This window comes from Rana temporaria, chromosome 1 (genome assembly GCF_905171775.1).
Source record: "Rana temporaria chromosome 1, aRanTem1.1, whole genome shotgun sequence".
Lineage (NCBI taxonomy): Eukaryota > Metazoa > Chordata > Amphibia > Anura > Ranidae > Rana > Rana temporaria.
Window position 1 is genome coordinate 541,433,200 of NC_053489.1, and position 21,382 is coordinate 541,454,581.

At 39.7% G+C, this 21,382-nt stretch overlaps 1 protein-coding gene across 3 annotated transcripts in view; it reads right to left on the reverse strand.

Moving 5' to 3' along the window:
- The window catches only part of SPOCK3 (SPARC (osteonectin), cwcv and kazal like domains proteoglycan 3), a 462,415-nt gene that overhangs the window by 289,445 nt on the left and 151,588 nt on the right, over window positions 1-21,382 (reverse strand). For 2 of the 3 annotated variants that reach the window (XM_040332877.1, XM_040332884.1), the window contains exons 3-4: window positions 5,066-5,074; window positions 4,894-4,939 (exon numbers count right to left, since the gene is read on the reverse strand). In XM_040332877.1, the coding sequence (XP_040188811.1) occupies window positions 4,894-4,939; window positions 5,066-5,074 (55 nt within the window). The remainder of the gene's footprint in view (window positions 1-4,893; window positions 4,940-5,065; window positions 5,075-21,382) is intronic. The other variant, XM_040332892.1, reaches the window with a different exon arrangement.

The window sequence follows — 21,382 nt, forward strand, 5'->3', positions numbered from 1 at the left end:
CTTATATTATACGCTGCAATTTGCCCAACTTCAAAGTAATTGTTTCCTGCTGGACATCACCTCTATAATCAGTCCTGAGTCATTGAAATTCACCCAGAACATTCTATATTTAAATCTTTGCTTTCCTGGAAAATCTATTTGATCAGATTTGTGCTTAATATTAATTAAAGTATATTTACAAAAAAAGTATACAAACACACCTGCATTCAAATATTATCTTCCTTAGGGGATATAGCTAAATGAACCCAGCTGCTGCATAAAGATGTACCCATAGTACATCAAATAGCATTTATCCTAATGTGAGAGGTATGAGAAGCAGTGCCACTTTAAAATTATCGCTCATCGCACCGATTTGACCCCATACATAAAAAAGAAGGTCTTGATGCGCTTTAGAAAACACTTCAAGATTAGATTATGCTGCTTCTCATGTCTTATGCCTCGTACACACGACCGGTTTTCCTGGCAGGAAAACTGCCATGAGAGATTTTGGCTTGGGAATCCCGGCCATGTGTATGCTCCATCGCAGTTTTCCCAGCTTTGAGACTTACGAAGTTCAGCACTATATCAAATAAATGTAAGAGGACTAATAAATCACAACATGAAAATTAAGCAGGTAATATGTCTATAGGATACTGCTTGTCTTGGAACTTTGGCTCATTGCTTTAGGACATTATGCTGTAGCTGGCCTTATATTATACGCTGCAATTTGCCCAACTTTAAAGTAATTGTTTCCTGCTGGACATCACCTCTATAATCAGTCCTGAGTCATTGAAATTCACCCAGAACATTCTATATTTAAATCTTTGCTTTCCTGGAAAATCTATTTGATCAGATTTGTGCTTAATATTAATTAAAGTATATTTACAAAAAAAGTATACAAACACACCTGCACTCAAATATTATCTTCCTTAGGGGATATAGCTAAATGAACCCAGCTGCTGCATAAAGATGTACCCATAGTACATCAAATAGCATTTATCCTAATGTGAGAGGTATGAGAAGCAGTGCCACTTTAAAATTATCGCTCATCGCACCGATTTGACCCCATACATAAAAAAGAAGGTCTTGATGCGCTTTAGAAAACACTTCAAGATTAGATTATGCTGCTTCTCATGTCTTATGCCTCGTACACACGACCGGTTTTCCTGGCAGGAAAACTGTCATGAGAGATTTTGGCTTGGGAATCCCGGCCATGTGTATGCTCCATCGCAGTTTTCCCGACAGGAAAGCCTGCGGTAATCCCAGCAGGAAAAAAAGAGAACATGTTTAAGCTGCAATTTCCCTATGGGGAAAACCTGCGGTGGAGCAAACACACAGCTTGGTTTGCCAACCAAAGCTCTCATGGCAGTTTTCCTGTCAGGAAACCCGGCCGTGTGTAGGGGGTGAAGCCTCGTACACACGCTCGTTTTTCACAACAAGAAAACTGCTGGGAGAGCTTTTTGCTGAGAAAACCGTTCGTGTGTATGGTTTCTTGTCGAGAAAACTGTTGTGAATCTCGACGAGAAAAAAAGAGAACCTGGTCTCTATTTTCTCGTCGGGAGCAGGGCCGGATTCCAGACAAGGCCAACAAGGCCAGGCCTCGGGGCGGCAGTGGGTGCAGGTGCGGCACTGCGGCTGAGAGGAGAGGACACTTTTACTTTCCCCTGTCATGCGGATGGTGAGAGGAGAAAAAACAGAGGGAAGAGGAGGTGAGATAGTTCTTGGCAGCAGCAACTGCCCCTCCCAGTTCTCAATGTCATTTTGTCATTCATTTTCGGCAGCAACACCCCCCCCCGGCTTCTCAGTGTCCTGACGAAGAAGAAAAAGTCCCCCGGCGGATAATGCCCCCCCCTGCTGTACTGCGCAGGCGGGGGCGGCATTGAAGGACCTGGCCTTGGGGCGGCAAAGGGAGTAAATCCTGGCCTGGTTGGAGTCTCAATTTTCTCGTCGTGATTCCAGTCGGGCTGGTTTACGATGAGAAAAACGTTTGTGTGTATGCTTTTCCGAGTCTTAAAAACCCACGCATGATCAGAATCAAGTATGAGACGGGAGCGCACCTTCTGGTAAAACAAACGTTCGTAATGGAGATAGCACATTCGTCACGCTGTAACAGATTGAGAAGCACGAAGACTGAATCGTCTCTTACCAAACTTTTAACATGTAACATGTGTTCTACCTCACCACGTTTAAGAACGACGAGATTTTTTCTCGAGAGTGTGTATGCAAGAAAAGCTAGACAAGAATCCCGTCAAGCTTGACAAGAATCCCGATGAGAAAAACTTTTTTTTTTATGACGGGATTCTCGGCTGTGTGTACGAGGCTAAAAAGTTACAAAGCAGGTTCTCAGTTTTCCCCTCAGTTTTCCGGGCAGACTTTTTACTGCCGGGAAAACTGATCGTGTATACAAGGCATTAGAATAAAATACATTTAAACCCAAGAACAAAAATGTATATATTTCTGCTTACCAGTCAATAGATGTGAAGGCTGCTTTATTTTTCTATTTATTTTTCTATTTAGACCTCCAGTTGTTGTGAAACTACAAGTCCCACCATGCCTCTGTCTGTGGGAGTCATGCTGGTAACTGTAATGCCATGTACACACGATCAGACATTCCGACAACAAAACTCTGGAATTTTTTCTGACGGATGTTGGCTCAAACTTGTCTTGCATACACACAGTCACACAAATGTTGTCGGAAATGTCGAAAAGTCAAGAACGCGGTGACGGAAAGACGTATGACGAGCCGAGAAAAATTAAGTTCAATAGCCAGTGCAGCTCTTCTGCTTGATTCCGAGCATGCGTGTACACACACAATCGGAATTTCCGACAACAAAACTTGTTGTCGGAAAATACACCTGGATGGATCTTATCCAGAGAATGTTTGAAAAAGGCACACTCTCTGCTTTATAAAAATATATCTATGTGTTTATCTTGATATATATGTCAAAATGCAGTGGCCACAGTGGTGCAGAAATAAACCTGAGACCATTTATCTTCCCAAAACAACAAGGTATGTAGGCTAAAATTAATGGTAAGTACACAGTTGCTATCAGCGCCAATGTGCTCTTATTTGTGTTTGCACTAGTGGAAAGTGAGGCAGACTGTAATAGCAAGAAAGCTGTTCATGAAGAAAATGTCTGGCTCAGAGTATAATTGATAAAGATCTTTAAATTAAGCCAAAGCTGTTCTTGCATGACAGGTTCACTGCAGACTTTTGCTGGGAAAAAAACAACCAAATGGTATTAGAAAGGAAAAAAAACAGCAGTATGTTTGTTTGTTCTCTTTCACATACCTGTAAATAATAATCTCACATTAAACATTGCTTCTTGTTTTAATATCAATCCCTAAATCAAAAATAAATAGCAAAAAAGCAAAAAAAACCTCTTACGCTGGCCATTCATGTATCGCATTTTTGGCTGATTCCTGCAAAGTCATCCAAAATGTCTCTTCTATTGGCACCACCTGACTCAACAAAAGTCTGTTTTAAATCACCTTTTTATTCAGAGTAGCCAGGCAGAAAATTCTCAACTTTGTAGTGTCTGCATTCAATCAGATCCAGGTACTGACAGCCACAGGTGCCGCTGTTTAGTGCAGATGGGGGGATCAAAGTAATTTGGGGGAAGAGAAGTAATTTCTCTTGTGCATCCAATGTGAATGAATTAGAGAAATCTTAACATGTATGACCAGCTTTTACCAGATTTTAAATTGTGGTGTCACTGCTGGGGCCTAGTCTAAGGCCTCGTACACACAATTGGATATCCGTTAGACCAACCTGTGGATTTTGGTCCGAAGGGCATTGGCAGGGAGCTTGTTCTGCATACACACGGCCCAACATTTTCAGCCAACATTCACGAAACTATGTCGTTTTTATGCTCTTTAGCGCCACCCTTTGGGCAACTTCTGCTAATGTTGTCTGATAGTTAGCATTGGTTCGGAGCATGCGTTTTTGTACTTTGGATTTTAGTCCGAGGGACTTGTGTACACACGAACGGATAATCCGACGTAACACATTTATTGTCATAGAAAGAGGCCTAGGCCTTTTACGCCTAGAAAGTGGCGTAGATGAAGAGTACACTGCGTGGGTCATAAAAATAAAGCATAACACATAAAATACAGCCAACGTGATCCCCAGGAGGTAGGGAGTTGACTAAGGAAAGAGTATGGACTTTAGTGTTGGACTTCATTGGTTTTTCTATGGGGCCTCATCACACTTAGCTACCTTCCTGGTCTCTACTGTTGATGCAGTTAATGCATACTGAGTTCATTTTGACATGAATGATATTTGGAAGGTAAGAGGGTTCCATTTTTTTGTCAAGGAACATAGAAACATAATATCGTTTGCTTTTCAATTACAGGTCATTGCTTTATGTATGCACTAGAATACACATAGTACAAGGTTTGTTTTTTGGTTACCGGTGCCTTTGCTCTCCCTGACTCTTCTGTGACACAAAGAAAAATTCACTGAAATTCATGCTGAGCTGATAGCAGGTTTTTTCAGCTCAGCATGAGGAAAAGAAGCTGTGATTTTCAATTAAGAAAATAACATTGCATTAAACAGTTTGTTTCACCTTGCCCTTACACAGTATAACCCTAACAGTAACCAGTGCCTAAATATATTTCAAGCTGTCTAGGCAATGAGAAACTAAAGAAGGTGAGGATGGTGCTGATGATGACAGTCAAAATTAACATGAAGGTGAAAAACTATTCATTTAGAGAGAGTAAATAAGCTCTCCAGACATGGCAAGTACCGTAATATATATATATATATATATATATATATATATATATATATATATATATATATATATGCATTCCTGTATATGCATATACATCATGCATATACATCAATGAGCCACAAAATTTACAGGGCAAAATTTACAGGGCAAAATATTGAAGGTTGTATTTTTATCCTACCTTGATCAAATGGTCTTCCTGGATTCCAAGTGCGGAAGTAATCATCCTAAAAGATAAACAATAAACGCATAATCAATCAACATAAAAACACCTTTATTATGAGGTATTATGAGGTAGGTAAAACATGCAGTACATCAACAAGCATATGTATAAAAGCAAAAATGATACAAACCTCTACTTCCTGAGTGGGCAAGCAAGCAAAATAGATAAGAAAGTAAATGACAGTGAGAACAATACAATATAAAATACCCTTTAATATAAAGTGTTTTTCTTTCTTTTGCTGGTTAATTTTCTATTAGTCACACTGAATGTCAAACTGTTTCACTGTGTATTTTGATAGGGTGGCGATAGGAAGAAAATAGCACATAATAACATACTTAAATAAGATATCATTGATTATGCCTTGTTTCATAGAGGAAAATTTGCAACAATGGAATTCTACAAGAAAACATTGAACAATATAGCCAACAAGCTGCAGGAGACTGTGATTAAACGAACAAGGTATGTAATTTTACTGGTACAACTTTAATCATTTTAGCCACAGTTGCTCTTACACCCATGGAGTGTAGAAAATGATTGCTTCTATAGCTCAAAGACATGCTAGAACAAAGATATCTGCAAACATCTAGTGCTTGCACATTTCATTTAACTGGCCATTCTGGTTAACTGACCTAACTATGACAAGTCATAAGACATATTCGTATATAGACATACAACTACTCTTGTATCGCAGAATAATACTTTCTGTGACAAATCGTGTGTATGATGCTACTTTTTAGAGGGTAGTTAATAATATATCATAAAAAAACTAAAGACAGCTTTGACATTGATGTGACTTGAAATGAAAACGGACAAGAAGTAACATGAAATGCATACATTTTATTATATTAAAAATGTAGGGAATACTAAAACGTGTAAGGAAGGGTCTTCTTCCAAATGATGATTCCTGCAGGTTATAGTCAGCAACAATGTATACCACCTTGGATGCTCTCTCAGGGATTATGTAAAAAAATTATGCAGTAGCAAACCTATCGGACCAGAGGATAATGCCGCGTACACACGATCGGTTCGTCTGATGAAAACGGTCTGGTGGACCGTTTATCAGATGAACCGATTGTGTGTGCCCCATCATTTTTTTTCCCATTGGTGAAAAAACTTAGAACCTGTTTTAAAATTATCTGATGGTTAAAAAAACGATAGAAAAAAACTATCGCATGTGGGGAAATCCATTGGTTAAAACTCAACGCATTCTCAGAATCAAGTCGACGCATGCTCGGAAGCATTGAACTTAATTTTTCTCAGCACGTCCTTGTGTTTTATGTCACCGTGTTCTGACACAATTGTTTTTTTAACTGATGGTGTGTAGGCAAGACTGATGAAAGTCAGCTTCATCGGATATCTGATGGAAAAATCCATCAGACGTTTTCATCGGATGAACCGATCGTGTGTACAGGGCATTAGAGAAGATATGATCCACTCCCCTTTGCTGTACTATACATAGGGGTTGATTTATTATAGGCAAATAGACTGTGCACTCTGCAAGTGCAGTTGCTCCAGAGCTTAGTAAATTAGGTACTGCTTCACTTTACAAAGAGTACCCAATCACGAGCAAAGAAAAAACAAAAATTTTGCTTGCACATGATTGGATGATGGAAGTCAGCAGGGCTTCTGCTCATTTACTAAGCTCTGGAACAACTTGTTCTCAAGAGTACAATTGCACTTTGCAAAGTGCACATTGTATTTGCCTTTAATTTATCAACCCCACCGATCCACAGAGAACCAAGATCCAAAAAAATAAGTTATGTCTTGTACACACGGAATTTCCGATGGAAAAAGTCAGAAGGGATTTTTTTATCGCATATTCCGATCGTGTGTGTGCCCCATCTGAGTTTTTCAATCGGAAATTCTGACAGACTTAGAAAGAGAACAATTCCATTCGTCTGTATGGAACTCCGATGGAGAAAAAAAACATGCATGGTCAGAATCAAGTCGACACATGCTCGGAAGCATTGAACTTCACTTTTCTTGGCTCGTCGTAGTGTTGTATGTCACCGCATTTGGATGGTCGGAATTTAGTGTGACAGTGTGTATGCAAGACAGCTTGAACGGAATTCCATCAGAAAAATCCGTCGGAGTTTATCCCAACGGAAATTCCGATTGTGTGTACGGGGCATTAGGTAACACTTCTGAAACAAACATTGCATCCTCAAATACAGGTAAACAATTGCTGGTAAAAATACAAATTCACAATAGAGCATCAAAACAATTCAGAGTGAAGTCAATGCACATCTTTACATCATCCTGGGTCATCCAATTAACTGTGGTTTGATCTTAGATGACAGCATCCCACCTTTATTAGAATGATTTACTAAAGACGTTCTTTCTTACACTTAGCCCAGCTAACCTACATTTGCTTCAAGTATCATATCTTATTTTATTGCACCTTATTAGTTGTTTGTTATAAATACAGGTCCTCTAGGATAACAGACTTTTGTTTTTTTTGTTTTTTTTTTCCAAGAAATGTATTGGGTTTTATGCAAGCAGACTTTTGTGTGATGACAAGATCTTTTTTTGTGTATCAAATTACTAAAGCGCTGCTATGTGTGCTAAATAAACCATTACTGAAACACTCAGAACGGCTGCACCATTTAAAACAGTGATCAAATTAAAAATTGAGAAAAATTATGTGCTTATTTCACAATATTTGTGACAATGAAAAATAAAGTGATAAATAAGTATTAAAATTGACAATAATAGTCCCATATAAATAAAGTAAAATCCTTGTGTGGACTTTATGCTTCTTTGAGTGCCTCTTCAGGATAAAAATCTTCAGTGATATGTGACACCACCTCCATCATCAGGTGAATTAACCGCTCACCTTAGGGAGCGACCCCAATGGGTCTAGTCATGCCTTTAAGCTTAGATGTTCCTAGCGGGGAAATGTTGCTGCATATGGTCTCTTTACAGCCCCTTTGATGAAAAGCACCGGATATTCTCTGGAGTGGCTCAGAGTAAAAGAAAGGCTTTCATCGTGAAGAATTGTATATACAAATGGATTTATTTAAAATAAATAATTGCCCACTCACATAATAATCATCTTTTATAGAGCAGAAATATCCTAAAATCTTCCAAGGCTCTCCTCCTCATTGCTACTTTCCCCTTAAAAGTCACACGATCTGTGACGCAACACGTCAGAAGGAGTCGGTGACATCACTTCCGGTGTTGTGGGTACCCGGTAGTAGCGGTGAGGAGGATAGCCTCGTAAGATTTTACTTTATTTATATGGGACAATTGTCAATAATAATAATTATTTATCACTTATCACGTTCTGGCTGTTCACGTTTAATTTTCATGGTGAATCTATTTTAATTTTTTATTGTCACAAATATTGTGGAATAAGCACACAATTCTTTTGACCAACCAGAAGCACTGTTTCATTTTAAACTGCACTACAGAAATCAAAGCTAAACACTACTTGTTTGCTATATTTTACAGAAATGTTATAGTTAACAGTTTTACCTAAGTGAAACCCAAAGTGCAAACTGTATTTATAAAATGTATGATACTATGTGCACTGGGATAACAGGAAGTATTTTTACATATGCTTACCAAGTGTCATTGCTATACATTTTGAACTGAAAAACAGCTGATTTATGGTTCTGCCCCTCTGTTAAATACTATGGGCCAGATTCACAGAAAAAGTACGCCAGAGTATCTGCTGATACCCCGGCGTACTTTCAAATTTGTCACGTCGTATCTTGATTTGGAATCCTCAAACCAAGATACAACGGCTTTTGGCATTGATCCGACAGGCGTATGTCTTCGTACGCCTTCGGATCGTAGGTGTAATTCTTCGGCGCCCGCTGGGTGAAGTTTGCGTAATTTTCCGCATCGGGTATGCAAATTAGCAGTTTACGGCGATCCACAAAGGTACGCACGTTCGTCGCATTCTCTTACGTTGTTGCTAGTCGGCTTTTCCCATCGTAAAGTTACGAGTGCTATTTAGGTGGTGTAAAATTAGACCATCCATGTTAAAGTATGGCCCTCGTTCCCGCGTCAATTTTTTTTTTTTTTTTTTGCGTAAGACGTCCGGGAATACGAAAGAACGTAACGCACGTCGCCGTTCAAAAAACACGTCGGGGCGCCGTAATTTCGTGCAAAGCACGGCGGGAAATTTCCAAACGGAGCATGCGCAGAACGTTCGGCGCGGGAACGCGCCTAATTTAAATGATAAACGCCCCATTTGAATTAGGTGGGCTTGCGCCGGACGCAAGTTTACAGGCAAGTGCTTTGTGAATCAAGCACTTGCGCTGAAAAGTTGCGGCGGTGTAACGTAAATCACATACGTTACGCCGCCGGAATTCTATGTGAATTTGGCCCTATTTGCTTTTTACACCCTAAGTGAAAACGACTCCTTTTCAATCATCCTTCCAAGAGTTGCCAACAACAGCAAAAAAATTAGAGCTTTCACACGGTTGACCCAGTAATTTTGGTCCCATTATCTAATATACTTTTGACCCACTATACACACATTGTATGCATAACTTTGAGTCTCATTTCTGAATAGATGGATGAACATGCAATAAATGGAATGCAAAAAGTTTTGGTGAATTCTGAAACAAGCTTTATCTAAAAAAAAAATCACAAAAACTACACATACTAGACAAATTACATAATGACTATTTTATTTGAATGCATTGCTATGATTTTTCACATTCTACAACATAACTTTCAAAAGGTTTACATATTTTTAAGGCTTGAAAGTCCCAATAGTGCTTTGTAAATCTCATGTTGATGTAACAACAGCCATGAAAGCTATGGGTCCTATTTCAAAAATAGTTTCAACTACAACACACATATACAAATTAGTTTGCTTAACACATTACATGCAAATATTACCATTTGGTATAACAATTAAACAGTTGTAGACACCCACAGTGTTAAAGTTAATGTACATATACAAATTCAATAAGACAATAAGCTAAGCATTGACTTGATCAATTCTATAACACATGCATGCAGGGTATGTAATCCATGATGATATATGTTTTCCCTCTTTTACCCCCTTCTTGCCCAGGCAAATTTTCAGCTTTCAGAGCAACATTGTACCCAAAATATTTTTTTATCATTTTGTTCACACAACTAGAGCTTTCTTTTATGCCTTGTACACACGGTCGGACTTTTGACCATGTAAAAGTCCGCCGTGAGCCTGTCTTAAATCCGACAGAAAGATAGAGAACAGGTTCTCCATCTAAGGTCCGTGGGACTTTCAGCAAAAAAAGTCAGATGGAGGCTACACACGGCCGGACTTTCCGAGAAAAAAAGCCCGTCTGACTTTTTTCTTGGAAAGTCCGGCCATGTGTACGAGGCATTAGTGGCATTTAATCATCATTTTTATTTCTTTGCTAAAGTAACGAAAAAAGACCAACATTTGGGGAAAAAAGTTTTCCTTTGTCGAAAATCAATAAGCTTGCTTCATAAATGTAGACCAAAATGTAGTCTGCTACATTTATTTGGTGAAAATAACCCAAATCAGTATTTATTATTTAGTCAGTAGGAAAGTTATACAGTCCACAAACTTAGGTATATATCTGAAAATTGATCAGTCTTGATGTACTGACACCTTATCTAATTTCTTAAGGCCCAAAAATGTCAGGACAGTACAGATATAACCAAAATGGTTCCCTTTCTAGGAAGTAGACAGTCTAAGGTATTTAGTAATAGTAAATGTTTTGTCTTTGTTCTTTTTGTTTTTTTAATGTTTTTTTCTTTTTTACATACTGTCACCAGTGCAGTACAGCATCAAATAACTAGTGTGGCGGTGATCAGGGATGCTGACTGGTGACTGTACCGAAAAAAAAAATATAATTTATATTTTCTTTTTTACATTTTGACTAGAGCAATATAATGTTACCATAATATGGGAAGTGATCAGTATTTTACTGAATGAAATTGATTCATTCAGTTTGTTTTGTTGTGATTAGCTGTGATTGGCCACAGCTGATCACATGGCACAGGTGGGCTGTGATTGGCCCAGTTTGTACCATGTGGGCCGGTGCAGTAATCAGTCATTGGCAGTGACAGATGGAACCGCAGCGTGGCCCTGTGGGCGTGCGTGGGGTGCAATCCAAGAAGACTACATATTGCATCCACCCAGATCGACGGCTGGGCGAGAAGTAGTTAAATATAGATATTTTGAGCATGGTCTGTGATGCTTTTTTTTATTTGAACCAACACCCCCCCCCCCCTCTTTGAGACCCAAACAGTGCTAATGCAAAACGTTTTAGCAGAATGTTAGGTACGACAATCTGAGGAAGAAAAAATTCAACAAACAAATTAAATTAAATTAAACAGTAATTAAACTGGTATGTTTAGTAAGACCTGGAAGGGAGAGGGCTATGACTGGGAGAGGGAGCAACAGTCACAGAGTTGAGGGGGGTTCAGAAAACTGTTGGATAGGGATTTAGAAAACCGAGGTCCACATTTAGTCAATTATCTTTTGTGTCAAACAGAGTTATAATTCTTAGTTCAATAGTTTTCATTTCCTGAGTAGTTTTATTATTTATTTTATAAAAAAAATAACAATAACCCTGAACTTATGGATAACAAGCAGCTTGCACACAATACTGGCAGCAAAAGGTTACATGATGTTTTTTTATAACAATTACCCATTGGGTGAATCTAGGATGACGTGATGTCACCATCCACTGATGTCAGCTATCTTGTTGGTTGTAAACATCTGTTTTTATATATTGATTCACATGCAAGCTTTTTCTTCTGTATGGTGAGTGTGTATTTTGGAATCTGTTTTAAATACCCCCCTTTTTTGAACATACTGCACCATGAAATGTCTATCTGCTTTGTTGATATTATATATCTGGCAGAGTTTCTGTCTCATGGAATCTATCTGATGTGGAAGGAATTCTTTTGACGTTTCATATCGGAGTGACCTGCAGTGATCTGATTTGTGAAGAGTGCCAGGGACCACTTTATAGGGTGTTCCACAGTTTACGGTAAGAGACAGAATGTTCATATCCGCTGGTGGAGGATTCCTCACAAGATTTCTTGTTCACCATTTGGAATCACAATATCTGGACTCTTATCATTATGAACTTTATACTTTATATTCTCCTTTAACCACTTACCGCCCCCAATATAGCAAAATGATGTCGGCAAAGTGGTTGTGTTATCTTGACCGGACGGCGTATGACGCGGTCAGGATAACAAGCTACTGTGTGCCCCTGGCAATTGTTGCTGCGGCATGTCAGTCTGACACACTGCAACTCCGATCTAGGTAGAGTCTCTTACAATAACGGCTGATCACGATGTAAACAGGAAGAGCCGTTGCTCGGCTTTTCCTCACTCGCACCTGACAGACGAGAGTAGAGGAGAGCTGATTGGCTGCTCTCCTGACGGGGCGTCCTGCGCTGATTGTTTATCAGCGCAGCCCCCCCTTGGATGCCCGCCCAGGACCACCAGGATGCTGCCAGGGCCACCAGGGATGGACACCACACTGGACCACTAGGTATGCCATAATAGACCGCCAGGGAAATACCAATCAGGGCCCAGGCAGCTGCCAATAGGTGCCCAGGCAGCTGCCAATGAAAAATGCCTGCCAGTGCCACCAGTGATGCTCTTCAGTGAAATATATAAGTGCCAGCCATCAGTGCCACTTTCCAGTGCCTATCAGTGACGCCTATCAGTGCCCAGCAGTGCCTTCTATCAGTGCCACCCATAAGTACCCATCATTGCAGCCTTTCAGTGCCCATCAGTTTCACCTATTAGTGCCAATCAGTGCAGCTTATCAGTGACCATCAGTGAAGGTGAAAACGTACTTACAGTAAAACCTTGGTTTGCGAGCATAATTCGTTCCAGAAACATGCTTGTAATCCAAAGCACTTGTATATCAAAGCATTTTTTTTACAGGGTATAAAAGAGAAGACAGGCACCTCTAAGTGTAGTAATAAGTTGTTAAATGTTGTACCTTCATTAAATGTAACAATATTGCTACACTTAGAGGCTTCTCTCTTCTCTTTTATACTCAGTTGTGACATGACGCTACTCTTATATCAAGACATCGCTTGTATGTCAAGGCAAAATGTATTAAAACATTTTGCTTGTCTTGCAAATTGCTCTCAAACCAAGTTACTCTCAAACCAAGGTTTTACTGTATTTACAAACGTTATAACAAAAACAAAGAAAAATATATTTTTTTCAAAATGTTCAGTCTTTTTTTTATTTGCTTAGCAAAAAATAAAAACTGCAGAGGTGATAAAATACCACCAAAAGAGATCTCTATTTGTGGAAAAATGTATTTTGAACAGTGTAGCATGACTGCGCAATTGTCATTTAAAAAGTGAAAGCACTCAATGCTGAAAATTGGCTTGAGCAGGAAGGTGAACAAGTGACCTGAATTGAAGTGGTTAAAACACCCCTTTTTTAGAGCTGCACCTTTTGTGTTTATATTATTATTTATTTTGTTATGCCCGCAGGCTGGATTAAACCAATCTATTATTGTTTGTCCAGGTTTAGTTCAGCCTCCTTTCATTTAATTGTCAAATATATAGATATCCTTCTAGCCACGAGGTTGCAATTAAACCATCAAGAAACTTGGTGGCAGAGCTTTTTTACTGAGGAAAACGGTCGCGTGTATGTTTTTCGTCGAGAAAACTGTCGTGGAACTCGACGAGAAAAAAAGTTCTCTTTTTCCTCATCAGGAGTCTCAATTTCCTTGTCCTGTTTGTTGTCGGGCTGGTTTACGACGAGAAACGCGTTTGTGTGTATGCTTAGAAACCCGTGCATGCTCAGAATAATGTATGAGATGGGAGCGTGACTTTGGAAAAAGTAGGGTTTGTAATGGAGTTAGCACATTTGTCACGCTGTAACAGACTGAAAAGTGCGAATCGTCTCTCACCAAACTTTTACCTAACACGCAGTAACATGAGATTAGCAAAAGCAGCCCCAAGGGTGGCGCCAGTGGAATCGAACTTCCCCTTTATAGTGCTGTCGTACGTGTTGTACGTCACCGCGTTTGAGAACAACAAGATTTTGTCTTGACAGTGTGTACGCAAAGAAAGCTTGTCAAGATTCTCGACAAGCCTGACAAGGAACTCGTTGAGGAAAACAATGTTTCATTTACGACGAGTTCCTCGGTCGTGTGTACGAGGCCTAACTCCTTCAGCATACAGATACGAAGCATACCAAAGGTATTTGTAGTTACCTTATAGCTTCTAAGCATAAGCAGTACAGGTGATTTATAAATTCTGCAAACCATGACAGCTGTGCTTTCAATAAATCCTTCTAAGTATACTTACACACAATAACGTATTTCTTAGTGTGTTCTAGAGACTAAAATAAAAGAATTCAATCACATTCTTTCTAAAGCCTGGTTAGAGATATGTTTTAGTAATTATAGTACATAGAAATTTAGAGCAGATGTAACATTAATTTCTTCTCATTCCCTAAGGAAAGCTATCTGGAGTACTGTGAACATTTCCATGAATATTTAATTAAGAATGGTGAACAAATCAAAGCTACAGCACCTATGAAAATTCTGCATTTCCTGACTAAGCAAAATTGATCATGACCTATATACAGCACTCTACTGCAAACATTACGATACATTTTTCTCTTAGTTTCCACTATTACAGAAAATCTTCTAATACTAACGTATGGTTTGATTCACAGAGGCCAGTATTTTGTGTTTTACTAATGCAAATAGTGCAGTAAACATCTGCCTCTACCTGCGAATAAAAACAAGTGCTATTATCAATTGCTGTATGCAGTACATTAGACATAAATTACTAGGTGCCCCTGTCCTGTATTAACAATGGTATATGCACTGATGAACTGATCAATTTACTTTACAATTCCATACACAGAAAAATCTTTGCTATTAACATAAATATGATAAAACAATCAATTTAACCACTTGCTTACTGGGCACTTACCCCCCCCCCTCCCTTCCTGCCCAGACCAATTTTCAGCTTTCAGCGCTGATGCACTTTAAATGACAATTGCGCGGTCATACAACACTGTACCCAAACCATTTTTTTCCCACAAATAGAGCTTTCTTTTGGTGGTATTTGATCACCTCTGCGGTTTTTATTTTTTGTTAAAAATAATTAAAAAGACAGAATTCATTTTGTTATTATTATTTTTTTTTTTAGATTTTGTTATAAAATTTTGCAAACAGGTAATTTTTCTCCTTCATTGATGTACGCTGATGAGGCTACACTGATGGGCACTGATCGGCTGCACTGATATGCACCGATGGGCTGCACTGATGGGCTGCACTGATGGGCACCGATGAGGCAGCACTGGTGGGCACTGATAGGCGGCACTAGTGGGCACTGAGAGATGACGCTGAGAGGTGGCACTGATAGGCGGCACTGGTGGGCACTGAGAAATGGCACTAATAGGTGGCATTGATAGGTGGCACTGATAGTTGGCAGTGATGGGCACTGATAGGTAGCAGTGATGGGCATTGATGGGTGGCACAGATGGGCACTAATGGGTGGCAATAATGGGTACTGATCAGCACTGGTAGGTTACACTGATAGGCAGCACTGCTAGGTGGCACTGATTGGCACCAATGGTGGGCATTGATAGGTGGCACTTGTGGGCATTGATAGTTGGCACTTGTGGGCATTGATAGGTCGCACTGGTGGGCACTGTGAACACTGGCAGGTGGCGCTGGCACAAATTTATTTTAATAAAATGATTTTAAGATTATTTATCTAAAGATTTCTATTTAAGATACATTAATAATTGTGTTTATTCAGCATGAAATGGAGCTTAGTCATGTAGCATGAGGCTGTATATTCTGCAATATTTTCATTTTTGGTAACCTTATTCAATGAATTCAAGCTCTGCAATCTGAGATAACATGCACTGCATTGATACATTCATGCAATTTCACAGTTACCATGAAATAAAGCAAAGTTCAGGAATATTCCTTTATTCCATTGTTTTGCAAATCTATGTACACTGAAAACTGTATGATTGAATCGGTTCTCATATTGATGTTTTACTAACCTGTTAGCTTACTATTCTAAATAGGAAATCTTCATTTTATTTGCAAATATTAAAGATTCTAACTTCAAGCAAGAATAAGTCTTTACCTTAAAGGAGCACCTGTCATTTCAGATCCATCATGGCAGCGTCTGTTAGCGGACATCCACTCACCTGCTGCTGCCACGTCCCTCACCTTGTTGTGCCACTGCCGCATCACCAGTCGTCCCATTAAGGTGAATGGAACTGTTGGTCAACAGTGGGTCTAAGGAGGGGCCGCTGCAGGACAGAGATGACAGTTGCTCTTTAAAAATTATGATTTCAATCGATTTGATTTAAATCAAGCATTTTAACTAGTGATTTAAATTGACTTGATTTAAATTAAAGCCACCCTGTTAGTTCACAGCTCACAATATGTAGCAATACCCAAATTAATAGAAAACATACATTTATAGAAGGTATAGATTGTTATCCAGCTTAAAAATTCCCTAGAAACTGCCCAGAAATGTTCTGACTGTGGAAAACATATATTACACTTGCAAAGTAGTCATTCAACATGGACTCCTTATAAAGATTAATGCCGCTAGGCAGTTCTGTAACCATTCAAGGTACAAACAGCAACTATTTAATATAGTATATTAATATAGGATTCAATGGAAATCTGTGCAAAGTTGTATATGAAGTTCTAAGTTTCCTATACTGATTAACCACTTGGACTGAGCCTCTTTCTGAGATTTGTTGTTTATAAGTTAGAAACAAGTTTACTTAGAACCCCAAAACATTATACATTTTTTTTTCCGAAACACCCTAGAGAATAAAATGGCGGTCGTTGCAATACTTTATGTCACACCGTATTTGAGCAGCAGTCTTACAAGCAAACTTTTTGTGGAAAAAAATACACTTTTTCGAATTAAAATATAAGACAACAGTAAAATAATTAGCCCAATTTTTTTTTATTTTGTGAAAGATAATGTTACGCCGAATAAATTGATATCCAACATGTCACGCTTCAAAATTGCGCCCGCTTGTGGGATGGCGACAAATTTTTACCCTTAAAAATCTCCATACCTCACGTATGGTTTTCATATGCGGGCGCTGCTCACGTATACATTCGCTTCTGCACGTGAGCTTGGCGGGACGGGGCGCGTTTACATTTTTTATAATTTTTTTAGGCACTGTGGACACTGGCAGGTGTCATGGGAGAGAGGTGGGAGGGGGGCGATAACGGTGATCTACAGCAGAGACCACCATTATCGGAAACTGGACCGACGGCTGAAGATGAGGATACCTGGGTTATGGCAGCTAGCTGCTGCTATAACAGAGATATCCCTCATCAGATCCGACAGGTGTAATTGTTTTACACTGTCAGATCTTAGGATGCAGTACCGCGGCCGCCGCTGGGGGGAGTTTGCTTCGTAAACCAGCGTTGGGTATGCAAATTAGGAGTTACGGCGATTCACAACGGATTTTCGCCGCTAGTCTAGTTTCCCGTCGCAATTTTAGTCGTCGTTTGACCTGCCTTAACTTTACACAGCAATCGTATTGCTGTATAAAGTATGGCCGTCGTTCCCGCATCGAAATTTTAAAATGAACGTCGTTTGCGTAAGCCGTCCGGGAATACGGAATTACGCTACGCGTGTCGCCGGTCGAAAAAATTACGTCACAGCGCGCAAAGCACAATGGGAATTGCTAAACTGAGCATGCGCAGTAGGTCCGGCGCGGGAGCGCGCCAAATTTAAATGGCACACGCCCATTTGAATTGGCCCGCCTTGCGCCGGAGGCCGCCGGCGTAGGTTTTCATCGCAAGTGCTTGGTGAATCAGGCACTTGTGATGAAAACTTGCGGCGGTGTAACGTATCTATGATACGTTACGCCGCCGCTCACCTACATGAATCTGGCCCTTAGTGTCTTCATTTTCTGTCTACATTGTTTTGGAAAATCAACAGGGGTACGATGTTCATTAATATGGGGGAGGGGGCAATGTCTAATCGCGTACACACGATCGGTTAAACCGATGAGAATGGTCTAATGGACCGTTTTCATCGGTCAAAACCGATCGTGTGTGGGCCCCATCGGTTATTTATCCAAAGGTTAAAAAAAAGCAATCTTGTTTTAAATTTAACCAATGGATTTCTAACCGATGGGAAAAAAACGATCGTTAATAGGCACAACCATCGGTTAAAAATCCACGCATGCTCAGAATCAAGTCGACGCATGCTTGGAAGCATTGAACTTCATTTTTTTTAGCATGTCGTTGTGTTTTACGTCACTGCGTTCTGACACGATCGTTTTTTTAACCGATGGTGTGTAGGCACGACGGACCATGAGTCAGCTTCATCGGTTAACAGATGAAAATGGTCCATCGGTCCGTTCTCATCGGATGGACCGATTGTGTGTACGCGGCATAAGAGTTTTTAGAGTTGGCATACAGATTCTTCCAATTAGTCCTCACACACCTCACATCCACCAGGCTATGATTGGGGGGGGGGGTCATTTGCACATTTGCTGGGCATTTGTATTTCCCTGACGGCTTCTTTTTTGCATAAAATATAGCATGGGGACCTCAAGCTGTTTTTTTACTAAGAAAGCCAAGCGGACATTTACTAGCAATCTAAATGGCATTTTTTTTTCCATTGTAAATGTCACATTGGATGTATATTGTGTAAATTGTATAGGTTTGCCACTACACAGGCAGGTTTAGGGTACCCTAAACTGCCCCTGCCCATTGGAATGCATGGGCACGGGTGGTTTTAAATCGCAGCTAAAACGGTAATTTGCCACTAAAACAAGCAACGCTTTACCACTAACGTGGTGCGGCTGCAGTGTGAAAGTAGCCTTAGTGGTATGTTCATGAGTGAGTGTACGTGATAGATGTTTTCTTCATGATATTAGCACTGGTGTTAAAATATGCATTGGTACTTTTATCCTCTATTTTAAGTTTAAGAGCACAAAAAAAGTTAAGCAATGACATGAATGATTATTTAGTTTACAGAACCATTAATAGTTTATATTGTAGCTTCTTGGTAAATATGCATTCCTACTGTACTACCAGCATCATTTACACTCTGCTCATAAAAAAATGTTTCTCTAGCCAATCATGCAACACTGATTAACTAATTTTCTTAAACTAAATTGTATATTTCCATCCAGTCTTCCATAATTTAGGTTCATTAAGGCCAATCATGCAGCTGCTCAGAACATAACTATATCACATATGCAAGAAGTTTACATCTACCTTACACAAGTTTTTGCACTTGCTGTGCTATTGTGCCTTTAAGGAGTACAGGGCTACCTCAAAAACATGCCTGTTCTTATTTTTTTTCTATGCTATATATACTGTATGCCCAATTTTGGGAACTTAGATTTAAGGACCACACTTTAGGACCACACTTTAGAGCAGTGACTTCACACATCAGCGTGGCTTCACATTTACTTGCAAAAGTATGCAAGAAAAACACCTAGAAAAACAGAAATAGAAATGGGCGCACACCTAGTGCATTACCAGAGATAATTTAATAATAAGATTTTTTTGTGTAAAAGTGGGTACTCACAAAATGCAACTGACAAAAGGCCATAAACACAGTGCATGGACATGCACAGAACACAGGGTACAGCTAACGAGTTTTGGTGGCACACCCCCTTCCTCAGAGCTAGCCTAGCTCTGTCATTTTCAAATGTTTAGCACAATTGCTTGTTATCTGGGTTCTAGTCATTTTCAAACGTTTAGCACAATTGCTTGTTATCTGGGTTCTAGTCCTCTGCTGTCAGACACATGTTAAAAAAAAAAAAAAAAAAAACTTCAGAATACGGAGGAAAAATAGATGACTGATATCATGTATTTGAACTCAAATATTCATTATTTTTGTACCACAACATGTTGTGGGCAATCTAGGGATGATATGTCAATCACAGCCGGTTTCATACCCTTCCAATCTGTGTCTATTGTTTGTATGTAATTTGACTTACAGGGAGGTGATGCCGCCATCAATTAACATCCTACCCTTCATAGGGCCAGATTCAGAACGGAGATACGACGGCGTATCTCCGGATACGCCATTGTATCTCTGAGTGTGCGTGGTCGTAACTATGCGTCTGATTCAGAGAATCAGTTACGCATAGATTTCCCTAAGATCCGACCAGCCTAAGTCTCTTACACCGTCGTATCTTAGGCTGCATATTTACGCTGGTCGCTAGGTGGCGCTTCCGTATAGTTGCGCAATGAATATGCTAATTAGGTAGATACGCCGATTCAGAAACGTACGTCCGGCCGGCGCTTTTTTTTCCGTCGTTTACGTTAGGCTTTTTTTGGCGTAAAGTTACCCCTGCTATATGAGGCATAGCTAATGTTAAGTATGGACGCCGTTCCCGCGTAGAGTTTTGAACATTTTAAGTTGTTTGCGTAAGTCGTTCGCGAATAGGGCTGTACGTAAGTTACGTTCACATCTAAAGCAATGATGACTTGCGGCGTAATTTCGAGCATGCGCACTGGGATTTTTTCACGAACGGCGCATGCGCCGTTCGTAAAATACGTCAAATACATGGGGTCACAGTGAATTTACATAAAACACGCCCACATCATCCCCATTTGAATTAGGCGGGCTTACGCCGACACACATACGTTACGCCGCCGTAACTAAGGGCAAAAGTTCTTTCTGCATACGGAACCTGCGCCCTAAGTTACGGCGGCGTACCGTATCTGCAATACGTTACGCCGCGCCGACAGATACTGCAATGTATCTGAATCCGGCCCATAGTGTAGAGCTCTTTAGTGGGCATGGAAAAGGAGGAAGGGAGTGGACTGTCATTTAACTGGAGTGTATACATACACATGTGTGACTCTATAGTCACGTGGGCTGAACAGATAAGAAAAAAAGAGGAAATGAACAGCTTAGAAGGGAACTGAAGCCGGACATTGCTTAGTAGATATGGCAACTGTTGGTCTACACAATCTTAGGCTGCAACAGGGACACAAACAAGGTGGGAGGTACAGTGAACAGCAGGATCATACAGAAAATAATTCCCATAGTGACTGAAAGAGTATGAACAGCATGTAATACAGCATGTACTGAGAGTTTTTAATGATGTGGGTTTAATGACCTATTAACAATATATGTATAGCTATCACTATGGATCATAAGAAGAAAACATAGAAAGGTTGCAAAATATTTTTTAAATGAGAAATAGCAAAAATGAAAATAAAAAGTTTATGAAAAAAGATTATAATGTGACATTGTAAGCATTTTGAAAAAAAAAAAAGCTAGAACTGAAAAGAGTAAGCACAGCATAGAAATGAATAATAGAAAACAGGTCAGGGATAGATGTGTACAGGGCAAGCTACAATGGAAACAATATGATGAAGTGCAGTGTGGGTCCTTGAGGTTGCTATTGTTTCATTCCTTATTATCACTGCATAACTCTACGATGTGCTAGCAACACAGCTTGTATAAGTCAATGCATTTCTATGAATCAAAAGCTT